This window comes from Hippocampus comes, unplaced genomic scaffold, assembly GCF_001891065.2.
Source record: "Hippocampus comes isolate QL1 unplaced genomic scaffold, H_comes_QL1_v1.1 scaffold132, whole genome shotgun sequence".
NCBI classification, from domain to species: domain Eukaryota; kingdom Metazoa; phylum Chordata; class Actinopteri; order Syngnathiformes; family Syngnathidae; genus Hippocampus; species Hippocampus comes.
The window spans coordinates 307,398-318,503 of NW_017805467.1; the positions used below are offsets into that span (position 1 = coordinate 307,398).

Here is an 11,106-nt window from a genome sequence, read left to right on the forward strand (position 1 = left end):
GGGTGTTTTTAATTTTTTTGGGGATTTTTTTTTTTTTTTTTTTTTTTTTTTTTTTTAATTTTTTTTTTTTTTTTTAAATAAGCGGGGATATACTTCCAATAAGTGTTTTCCGTGAAAACCAGGTTGCTTACCCCCCTTCACATAAATATATAAAAGGAAAGAATTCCGCAACCGGGTGAATCCGCGTTTGCCAAACCGCCGGTATGCAGGGGTCCACTGGATTCATGTACTGCATATCAATCTACTTCTGTTGGTTTTTCAGTTTTCCATTCAACTGATAGCAGCGGTTCACGGAGGAGCTCCCAGGACTCCCATCACGGCCTATCCGATTCTGACTCTGCAGAGGAGGTGGAGGAATGTGAATTACGAGGTACGAAGATGGACGGAATTGAATTGACTCAATGAAGAGGGAAGCTCTGGGTCCACATTCATAAATAACCACGTCATCGCATTGTCTTCATTCTGCTAACTAAACCTGTCACTGTTATACACTGACCGCACATAAATGTGAAGGTTGCAGAATAGCTGAGTTGAAGCGTTTCTGTTTTTGTCATGTTTTACCAGTCCCTATCTAGGAATTATTGGGCCATTACAACGATGCAAAAAATTGCATTTTATGATGTGTATTTTGCTCTGAATAAGAATCACATTTTGGGTTCTGATGTGTAATTTGAAGATTGCTAATGATGTTGTTTGGCGTTCCGAGTTTCAAGCACGTCATGGATATGTATGGACTTGCTTTGTTTTGCTTGTAAACAGCACGCGCTGGTGACTTCTTGTGTGCATGTATGTGTCTTTTGTATGATGTAGTCTTGTGACATGTGCTTCATATTTTGTGCGTCTTGGGGCCTGGGTGACAATGAATGTGTGTGTGCGTTTTTGCATGCAGTGTAAGCGGTGTTTGTGTTTGAAATGTTGGTGATGTGTGGTGACTGCGGTGCTGAGTGTTAGTTTTTGTCTCTCAGATGGCTGTGAGGGTCAGTCCCTGCTGGCGGTGTCTCAGAACGGCCTCTCCTTGTCACTTGCCTCCCTCTTCTCAGGTATCTGCTGGCTGTTCAGAGGGGCGGGGTTCCTCCGAAAAGGAAACACGCTTCTTGACTCCAAACTGAGAAATTCTGTCTCATAGGCTGTCCTGATGAACTGGTTCCCATCGCTTACTTCAAAGATATTCATAATTGTCTGAGTCAAATCAAAGTCAAATCTGCTTTTGTGGTCATGTTGCATGTTTTGTGCCACAGAAGAATGCAAAGAGATGTTTCTTTTCAATTTGGAGTCAAGATGGCAAGGTTTTGTGCCGGTGATTGTTGGTCAGTACTGTGGTGTTTTTGGACGGTGTTGATGTCTGTGGGGGGGGACTGGTTAGTAAGACCCATCTGTATAGCTGCCATCAATCCTCTTGTGTGTCCTCATTTTCTTTGTTGGGCTTTCAGTAGCTGTCATACTTTTAGTCGTTATTACGTCATTACCATTCCTTCCTTTTATCCACCTGAATTCGAACTGCTTTTTTCTTTGAGTGACAATAGTGAAATGAAGATTTTTGTGACCCTTTTAGTAGCACTTCAGAAAAATAAACCAGTACAAGGGATCCTTGGTTTGCGATGAAGTTCTGTTCTGTGGTGCAAAGTTTGAAAGCAAATCAGAATGGGCCATGGTATATCACTTCATTGTGCTAACACTCGTGTCAAGTCATAATTAACAGTAAACTGGCCATAAACAGGGCGGCACCTTGACCTCACAGTGCAGGGGTTCAGGGTTCGATTCCGACTCCAGCCTTCCTGCGTGGAGTTTGCATGTTCTCCCCCGTGCCTGCGTGGGTGTGCTCTGGGTACTCTGGTTTCCTCCCATATTCCAAAAACATGCATTGCAGGTTGATGGAACACTCTAAATTGCCCCTAGGTATGATTGTGAGCGTGAATGGTTGTTCGTCTGTGTGTGAACTGTGATTAGCTGGCAACCAGTTCAGGGGGTACCCTGCGTACTGCCTGAAGACAGCTGGGATCGGCTCCAGCACGCCCCCGACCCTCATGAGGATAAACAGATTAGAAAATGGACGAGTTGGTGGCCATAAAAATATTAAAAACAAATCGAAATCACAACATATAAGTACAGCTATAACTGAGCGCTCCTTCTTGTGCCGCATGACTGGACTATTTCAACCCTTCGCAAACTGAGGATTCCCTGTCCTGTATGTCTCAATTCTAATAACTAATTTGTAAAGTTTTTCTTAGTTGAAATAACTAATTATATAATTTAATCAGGGCTGTGAAATTTCTGCGGGTTCGCGGAATTCCGCGAATTCTGTTGTTAAAAATAGGATTTTCACAAAACCTCTATTTTTACATTAAAAATCATTGGGGGTTAGGGGTAGGGGTCTACTTGGCTTTAATAGCCTTGTGCGGCGACCATGCCTCCTACACTGCGGCTCAATACAGCCGGACACCCGGGGTTTTACGCCAGCTGAGCGTAGAACATGTTTTGACTGCAACTCGGCAAAGCTGACAAAAACTTAACGCGGGCGCCCTTAACTTTCCTCGGATTTTCTCTTCCTCATTTCACAGCCCTGTTTAATCCTAATTTTTGTTGGTGATCTTATGCTTTGCCAAATAATACACAATCCTCAGTTTCGATTTTAAAAAATTATTTTAAAAAAGCTGTGCTGCTTAGCTTTAGTAATGAGTAGTGTTATGTGTGATACGTGGTGAAATATCATCCACTGAGTACTTGCAGATACTTTTATAGCATAGCAAGGTTTGTTCTCCTGATATGACAAAGTTCTCATTTGTAATGTTGTCCTATGTTCCAGAAGCAGATATAAAGCGCAGCGTAAGCTCCAGCAACAAGTCTTTTCTGAGCTCAGAGTCCATGTAAGCGAAAATTTTTTTGCTTTACATTATTGTAGCTCACTCTATTTCGGTTCACCTGCACAATTTAACAAAATCCACAAGGTAACCCCAATCTAAATGCCCTAACACAGTTTAGTTCTACAGCATTGCAAAGTACATTAATAAACATACTATGAAATGAATGTCTCTGATGACAAGTGAACATTCCGAATTTTTTTATGCAGTTCTTGCATTGCACCTCATTAGGTTGTGCAGGCGTACCTAATAATGATGCTGGGGAAGTTAAATCATCTGTTTAATAGGAAAGCGCCAATTCCACTTTTTTTTGTAACAGAGGATGAGTAGGGATACTTACTTTTACCATTATGTCATGCAATGGTGTTTTGTTTCAATCAAATATTGTTCCGAAACATGAAGATGGTGTGTTTCACTCAAATATAGCACTTTAGAATAACACTGACTCATGACTGACATTTTTACATCCAATTGGATGTCCTTTAAATAGACTGCAACACGAGGCTTTTTAGTTAAGTTGTGTCTCAGTCTGAACACGAGAGAGCAATACGTAAAAGGTTCATCACTATGGCTGTCACAGTAAATCGATAAAACCTTCTAATTAAAAGTGTTGGCAGTGGATTTCATCATCAGTTGCTGATTTAGTGATTAATAAAATGAAACCACTGATTAAGCTCTGCCGGACTACGTTACCAGATTAAATGACACATTGTCAGACAAATGAACAAAACACGTCTTTGCACCTGTGCTGTTGTAATGTGTGTCAATTTAAGCATAGTCATCTTAAATACCGTACAGGAAGTGATAAACACATAAGTAAATTCTTAGGAAGTGGTATTTGTATCGGTACACTCCTACTAGTGCGTAGTAATTTATTTGTTTGTTCCTGCATCAATTCTGTGATTCTCCTTCAGTTCCACCTCCTTCCTTCAATCCAACTCAGCCGAGTCGGTCGCCATGGGTTTGCTCAGACAGTTTGAAGGCATGCAGCTGCCTGCCGCCTCTGAGCTTGACTGGCTGGTTCCAGAACATGACGCGCCACAGAAAGTATGTCTTCCTGCTCATGCGGTGCCCTGTGCACACTACAACATTGCTGCCGCTGCAACTAAAGTCATAACTCGGTTTGTCGGCCCTTTCTCAGCTGCTGCCCATCCCAGATTCTCTTCCCATCTCTCCTGATGACGGAGAGCATGCAGACATCTATAAGCTAAGGATTCGGGTACGAGGGAACCTGGAATGGGCGCCGCCCCGACCACAAATCATCTTCAATATTCACCCTCCACCCAAGTACGTGAGCACCAGCGTTTTGTTTTGTCTACATTTTGCGTTCTTTGTCACTGCCTTCATATTAAAGGAAACACATTTTCTGCTTGTTGTTCAAGAAGAAAACTGAACTGATTTCATGTTTCTTCAATCAGGAGGAAGATCGTTGTGGCGAAACAGAATTACCGCTGTGCCGGCTGCGGTACTCGCATTGACCCAGGTGCAATATGCTCCCACAGCTCTTTCAACACTTATGGCGCCCTTTATCATTGGTACAAAAGCCATGCTGACACATTTCTATAACGACCCTTTCATCCTTTGTGGCGCAGACTATATTAAGAGACTGCGTTACTGCGAGTACCTTGGTCGTTACTTCTGCCAGTGCTGCCACGAGAATGCGCAAGTAGTGGTTCCCGGTCGAATTCTGATGAAGTGGGATTTCAGCAAATACTACGTGAGCAACTTTGCCCGTGATTTGCTGACCAAGATTGCTGGAGACCCCCTCTTCAACCCAAATGATATCAACAGTGGCCTTTACAAGAAAGTTAAGGCTTTGGAATCTGTCAGGGTGAGCCATTATAATGTCATGGAAATCCTCTTCACAACAAGTTCAAAATGTGACACAAACAGCAGTGAGTGAGGAAGATGCTAATTGTGTCATGGAATCCGCATAGCTCGTGATTACGGGGAAAGCAGAATGAATGAAACCATTCACATGCCATTCACGGCAGCAGTTAAGACGATGCTGAGAAGGCGTTATACATGTCATTGCTGCGGGCTTGCTGCCGCGTGGTGAACACCAAGAGGCTAAGTGATGTACAAAATAGGTTCTGTAGTGTAATGTCATTGAATGAAATGGGATGTGGAGATAAGGTATTTCATACAGTACGTTGGGAAGTACCCACTATCTGGGCAACGTCACATGACAAAACCTGGAAAACAAGTTAGCGGATAACTAGCATGACAACTGGTTGAGAACAGGATGGTTTGGAAGCCACACTTGCTCAAATGTAGTTTGTTCTATTGTTGGTGGCTTTGCGGACAAGATATGGTATATGTCGACATGAACAAAGCCTAAACATGGGATGTTGTCATCTTTGGTACCTCTTATGAAAAATCCAAGAAATGGTAGACGGTTTAAAGCTCCTATGTTTGCTTTGCCTTGGTCTCCTGCCCCACCGGTAATCCTTTTCCGCATTTTATTACGTTCTAACCTTCTTCCAAAATTGATAAAATTCCTATTTCCTCCATATTCTAAACACGATAGACGACAACTGTGTCGTTAAAACATAATTTAAAGCAAAATAGCTTTGTTCATCTCTGCTTTGTGTTAAATCTTTAAAAAAAATCCTTTTATTCTTCTTTTTTAGATTTTGAGAATGCAGCTGTTTCATATGAAAACTCTCTTCAGGACATGTCGCTTTTCAAAGGAGTAAGCTTTGTGTTTTTGATATTCACCCTCATGTCCACTGTGTACAAAATGTCACTTCCGGTGTCACACCAATACTAATGTCGTTAGTTCATTCTTGTCATCTCTCAGGGTACTTGAGCAGTTTGACTTCCTTCCCTGTCACCTGACTGAGGACCTGCACCTTTTTTCCCTAAATGACCTTTTGTCTGTGCGCAATGGAGAACTGGCCCCCCGCATGAAGGAGTTGCTAAAACTCGGCACTGTGCACGTAGCGGGCTGCGTGGTAAGAGAGACTTGGTTTTTATTCCAAATGCGGTCTGCTTATTTATTGACTTGAAATATTTGTTGTCACTATAACTGACTTTAACGGGCGTTATTGACTTTGTTCTCGTCAGCCCCCGTCTCTTCCCAATGCCAAACCGGGTGTCAGATTTCCTCGAGTATCGATTTAGATCTCTTCATGGGGCAATCTGGAGTTCGTATTTGTAAGGGAAAATAATGACACCTGCGAGGTGATATAAGAATGGAATTAGAAATATTCTGTTTCTGTCACCACCGTAAAATCTTTAAGTGTATAGCAATTGGTCAAGTAACATTTAACATCTGTCACACAAACGTAATGACAAGTTAACCCCAACAGTTACAATAAAGGACTAAGGTTCTGTCACATCAATGTTCACGTGGGCTTCTCATGTTGAAGCCGATTTTTTTTTCCTTGAGAATTAGCACTGCAAATAAGTCATACAAAGCCAAAGAACAAACAAAACACAAGCTCAGAGTTAATCATTTTATTCCTGCTGAGCAGCATATGCTTGAAGTTTAAAAACATGTTTGTGAGTATAACCTCAGGCCCCTCTCGTGCGATATTGCTTGATTCTTGTGATTTTATTATTTTTTTGGGACAAAAGATGTTTTTGTAGTACACACCTGAATGCACACTCAAAATTTTATCCAGTTGATCGATAGAGTAATTGCTTCTAAAATTACTTGCTCTTGACAGCCCTTGTTGTGTGACATATGATCCAATGGTCGCAACGTGTTCTTCCGTTACAACGCATACTAGTTCATTGAGGCTTGAAACTAAGTTCAGACCATCTTAAATCGAGGACTGCTTGTCACAAAGTAATAGGAAGGGCTTCATTTTGCTCAGCGGTGTGCGGTATGAATTCTCTTGCTTATCTCTGTGTTGATCTTCTCCAGTTGTGCCAGGCAAAGGGCTTCGTGTGCGAGTTCTGTGGCAACGAGAAAGACATCATCTTCCCCTTTCAACTGAGCAAGTGCCAGCGCTGCGAAGGTGAGCCCTCTCTGCTGGTAGCAGGCCTGGGCGGCCTACGAGTGCCCCCTCGCCGGAGCTCAGCTCCCGTTATCTGGATAGACTGGAAGCTCTCCAAACCTCGTAGGCTGGCGAGGGCCCTCTCCAAGGACCGGCGGGAGGGGGAGGGCGGGGAGGAGGATTTGGAGTCGGTTGAGGAGGAGGAGACCGACAGCGGGGACCAAGAGAAGTCAACAGACAATATACAGGCGAGAAAGGCAAAAGCGGGATTATTTCGCCACTTCTCGCCTGGCAAATTAACAAAAGCCTTTACCTGGCACCACGGAACTGAAGAGGAGCAGGAGGTGACAGCAGGGAGCGAGTCAGAGAAGGACGGTGAGAAAGGAAGTGAGGAGAGAGATGAGGTTTTCAGTAAAGACAGGTCAAAGCGTGAGGAAGGGGAGGACGGTCATGCAAAAAGAATCAATTTACTTAAAATTCTCCGCTTAGAGCGACTGAAGCAGAGCCTCTCCAAGCATGACAGGACGGACAGTGACAGTGAGACGTGTAGCAGCCAGGAAAGTTCAGAGGAACTGGTGGGTGGTCAAGGGAGGAAAGAAAGATGGTTTGGCCGTCTCGGCAGGACCTTCTCTAAAGGAGACCCCAAGGACGGCAAAACAAAAGCAACGGAGGAAGAAAAACATGAAGAGCCTGAGAGAATATCGCCTGAGCCCGGAGGCAGCACCATGGAGGTGGGAGAGGGGAAAGCTGTGGAGGAGAGCGAGGGAAAAGCGGAGAAATTAGCCGTCTCCAACGTCCTGAAACAGTCGGCCGCCTTCTCCCAAGAGCCAAGCGTGACGGACGATGGGCAAGTGGATTCGGCTCCCATCCAAACGAACTGGCGAGCTCGAAAGACTCGTCGAGCCCGCAGAATCACGAGAGGCAGACAGACATGTCAAGGGAGGGACGGTGATGGGGGCCAATGAAGACGACGTTCATGGATGAGAAAGAACAGACTCGAGTGGTGATGTACCATCTGAATTTTAAGTGACTGATTTTTATTTGGTGAATTGGTGTTTTGTAAAGTGTCTGTTCCATTTTCTGACAATGGATCTGCTGAAACAGCAACGAGAGTCATTGTGGACATTTGACTCAAGCTGAAGCTGAAGGTTCTCTTATTTATTGTCTTTGCTTTTTCTGTGTTGGGCCAGAATTTTTCTGAACTGTTTTCTGAAAGGTAAATGGAGTTGGCTTTTTGGAATTTTTTGAGGGGATACAGAATTGGATTCCCAGCAAGGCCACAATTTGACACATTCTTGAAAATTCTTTGAAATCTTAATTCTTAAGGTTGCACTCTTTCAGTCACTCTCTTCTGATTGAGCTTCCCTCAAGCCCAATGTGGTAGTTTTCCATTTCTTCCTTCCAACTCACAGCACGTTGGTGTATTTGGGGACTTTCTCACTGTTGGTCAAGTGGCTTGTGAATGCAAGATTATGGACGGTTATTTTTTTGGCACTTGTTTGGTGGTGGATAGCTTGAGGTGAAGACGTCGGGCTTACTCAGGCTGCAGTGTCCTGGTCTTTCTTGCTTTGCTCTGTCTGCCTTCAGCCTGTTCCTTTTTAGGGTGGCTGCATGTTTAAGGAATCCAAGACCTCAAAACAAATGTAAGAGCACTCTTTCATAAAATAAGTAGGGAACATTTCTTCAGTGATTGCAGCTTGTACTGCACACTGTTCAAATGTATGTGCTCGACAGAATGAACGCAGGTTATTTTATGTTGAGAACATTTCAGGCAAAACCATTTTAAAGTAGAACTAAGGACTTCATTTTGGTAGATTACATTTAAGGCTTTTTCAGGCTCTGCGGACATCCTGCTTTTTAAATGGAAACCACAACGTCAACTATCAACACGACAGGGCAGGAGAAGTGAGTCAGTTGTTAAATTTATTCAAATCCTATAAAAACAGGTAACCTTTGTTCGAGCTGACCGCATCGGAAGACCAGAACAACAACAAATCGGTGACACAGAAGAGGTGGAAAAATGACAGCTTGTACAGGCAGTTCTGCATTTCACTTGGAACATTTCTCAGCATGTTGCACTTTTTATTCTGTTAACGTGTTTGGTCGCCATCATGCAGATTGCAGTGATATTGAAGCCAGTTTGTTGATTTTTATTTGAACGTGTGTGTGTGGTCATTTTTTTTCATCCACCTTTTAACATTTCCATGCTGTTATTTGAGTTTCATTCCACGTGAACATGAAATAAACACCTTTTGGAATGTTTTACTCATTGTTTTGTCTCAGTCCCTCGTAGTTGGTCATAAAGTGTGGAAGTTGTGTTTATGCTGCGTCGCGGTTGGATGGACTGGATGTGTCTGAATTGGTTCAAAGTGCGGTCGACGACATTCACCTTCCCGTTTGCTCTTCCCTTCTGCCTCTTTGCTTCTCACCTTTGTACCTTTTATAGTCTGCCTCTCATTCTGATTGGCTGGCACGGTTCCTACAAGGCAAAACTGGTCGGGCTGGTTATTTTGCGTGAACGATGTTTGCTCTCTTTGACTTCACGGTTATGTTATTTGACAGCATTACATCTAACTTGTTTTTGTATGATGTTTCTCGCCCCTCCCCCCAGACTGCCATGCTTGTTACCACCGCGTCTGCTTCAGGGCAACCAAGGACTGCCCCCGTTGTCAGAGGCTGGCTGAGCGCCGAGAGAGGATGGCACGCAGGAACATGGAGCAACAAGAGGATGAGGGCGGTGGAACGTAGTGGGGAAACCACAGAGACAAGAAGTAGCAGAAGAGCACAATGTGACTGATTGTATTGCCTCCATTGCACCCGTTCAACCCCCCCGGCCATGTGCTTTGTCAAACTAACGGCTATTTGTCACGAGCACCGTTCACTCTAGCACTTAACACTGGAGAAAGTGTCCAATGTGAAAAAGGAGATTTGTGAGGAGTGCCGCCATGCCAGGTGAGATGTCGCAATTCTTCCACTAGAAAGGCAGGGTGTTGTGCAGCCACAATTGTTTGTTGTTTCATAAGCACTTAATTGTTTTCCCCTGCAGCAAAACATGCACGCAGCTTATAACCCAGGGTTAATATTTCTTTTTTTTTTTTTTTTTTAACTGACAAATCTTTCTTTTACATGCTTTCGGCATATTTTGGATTAGATGTTTTCTTTTAAAATTGATGAATTATTTTTTAAAAGAAGTTATAAAGTGTCTTTTTTTTTTTTTAAATAGTCCATAAACACCTGTGCCTCAAGACCAAAAAGAATGGCAGAGCTAGCTTGCCAAGCTAACTGTAGAGCTTGCTGTTAAAGATGGGGGAGAAGCCAACAGAAAAGGTACAACCACAACAGAACTCGCGGGAAGGCTAAAATTTTGGACAGAACTTTGCTGCATTCTCGACTGCCTGGAAGTAGGAAATATCCTTTTGTGGGGTGTTCCTGATGACAGTAAACAGCATGACATGACTGCCTCAATAAGCCTTTTGTTTAGCACGAAGATACATTAAAATGGATATAGTAAAAGCGTGTGGGTCTGCTGACAACCCCCCCCCCCCTTTTATTATTACTGTTTTAATGCCTGACACTCCTTGCAGGTTTTGGGGAATATCATATCATTAGGCAATGCTCAGACATGAGTTAAAACTAGGTCCAAACAAACACTAGCAGCGTGGCCAAAGCTCGGAAATTGTTTTATTCCATTTTGCATTGTGTGTTTTATCATTGGACTGACTTGATTGAGCGTGGATGTCTACCTGCTGTACTTTATGCACAAAGGTTTACACAAGCCTAATCAGCACTTACCTTTTTCTCCGAATGCCACTGAATCAACATTCCCAGAGAAATTCCAAATTATTGCACTGATGTGGTTTTTTTTTTTTTTTTTTGTGGGAGTGAGTATGGATATCACTTATGGGATTAGTTTCTGGTATTAATCAGAGCATTAATCTTCACTCTCCCATCACCGGTGTGCACAACACGTAGATGCTCTCCATCCCAAATGCACAATGTTATCAATTGACTCCAAATCTAAGCCTAAAAGGGCTTTTTGTTCAATGGGTTATTTCTTCAAAATTTTCAGTTTCTCCGTAAATCAAAACCATAACAGAAAATATGGGCACCTCACTATATATATATATATATATATATATATATATATATATATATATATATGTATATGTATATGTATATATATCTATATATAGGTATATAGATATATATAGATATAGATATATCTATCTTTATAGCTATATATACTGTATATACACACACACACACACACACACACACACACACACACACACACATCAATT

General features: G+C 42.7%; 1 protein-coding gene across 5 annotated transcripts in view; it reads left to right on the forward strand.

Moving 5' to 3' along the window:
* The window catches only part of rubcn (rubicon autophagy regulator), a 19,615-nt gene extending 9,607 nt beyond the window's left edge, over positions 1-10,008 (forward strand). For 2 of the 5 annotated variants that reach the window (XM_019875380.1, XM_019875381.1), the window contains 10 exons: positions 263-370; positions 966-1,040; positions 2,804-2,864; positions 3,773-3,905; positions 4,000-4,145; positions 4,277-4,341; positions 4,451-4,689; positions 5,492-5,553; positions 5,662-5,815; positions 6,733-9,070. In XM_019875380.1, coding sequence (XP_019730939.1) covers positions 263-370; positions 966-1,040; positions 2,804-2,864; positions 3,773-3,905; positions 4,000-4,145; positions 4,277-4,341; positions 4,451-4,689; positions 5,492-5,553; positions 5,662-5,815; positions 6,733-7,770 — 2,081 coding nt within the window. In that variant the 3' untranslated portion in view covers positions 7,771-9,070. Of the gene's footprint in view, positions 1-262; positions 371-965; positions 1,041-2,803; positions 2,865-3,772; positions 3,906-3,999; positions 4,146-4,276; positions 4,342-4,450; positions 4,690-5,491; positions 5,554-5,661; positions 5,816-6,732; positions 9,071-9,416 lie in introns of those variants that run through there. The other 3 variants (XM_019875383.1, XM_019875384.1, XM_019875382.1) reach the window with 3 other exon arrangements.
* Positions 10,009-11,106: the final 1,098 nt, after the last annotated feature.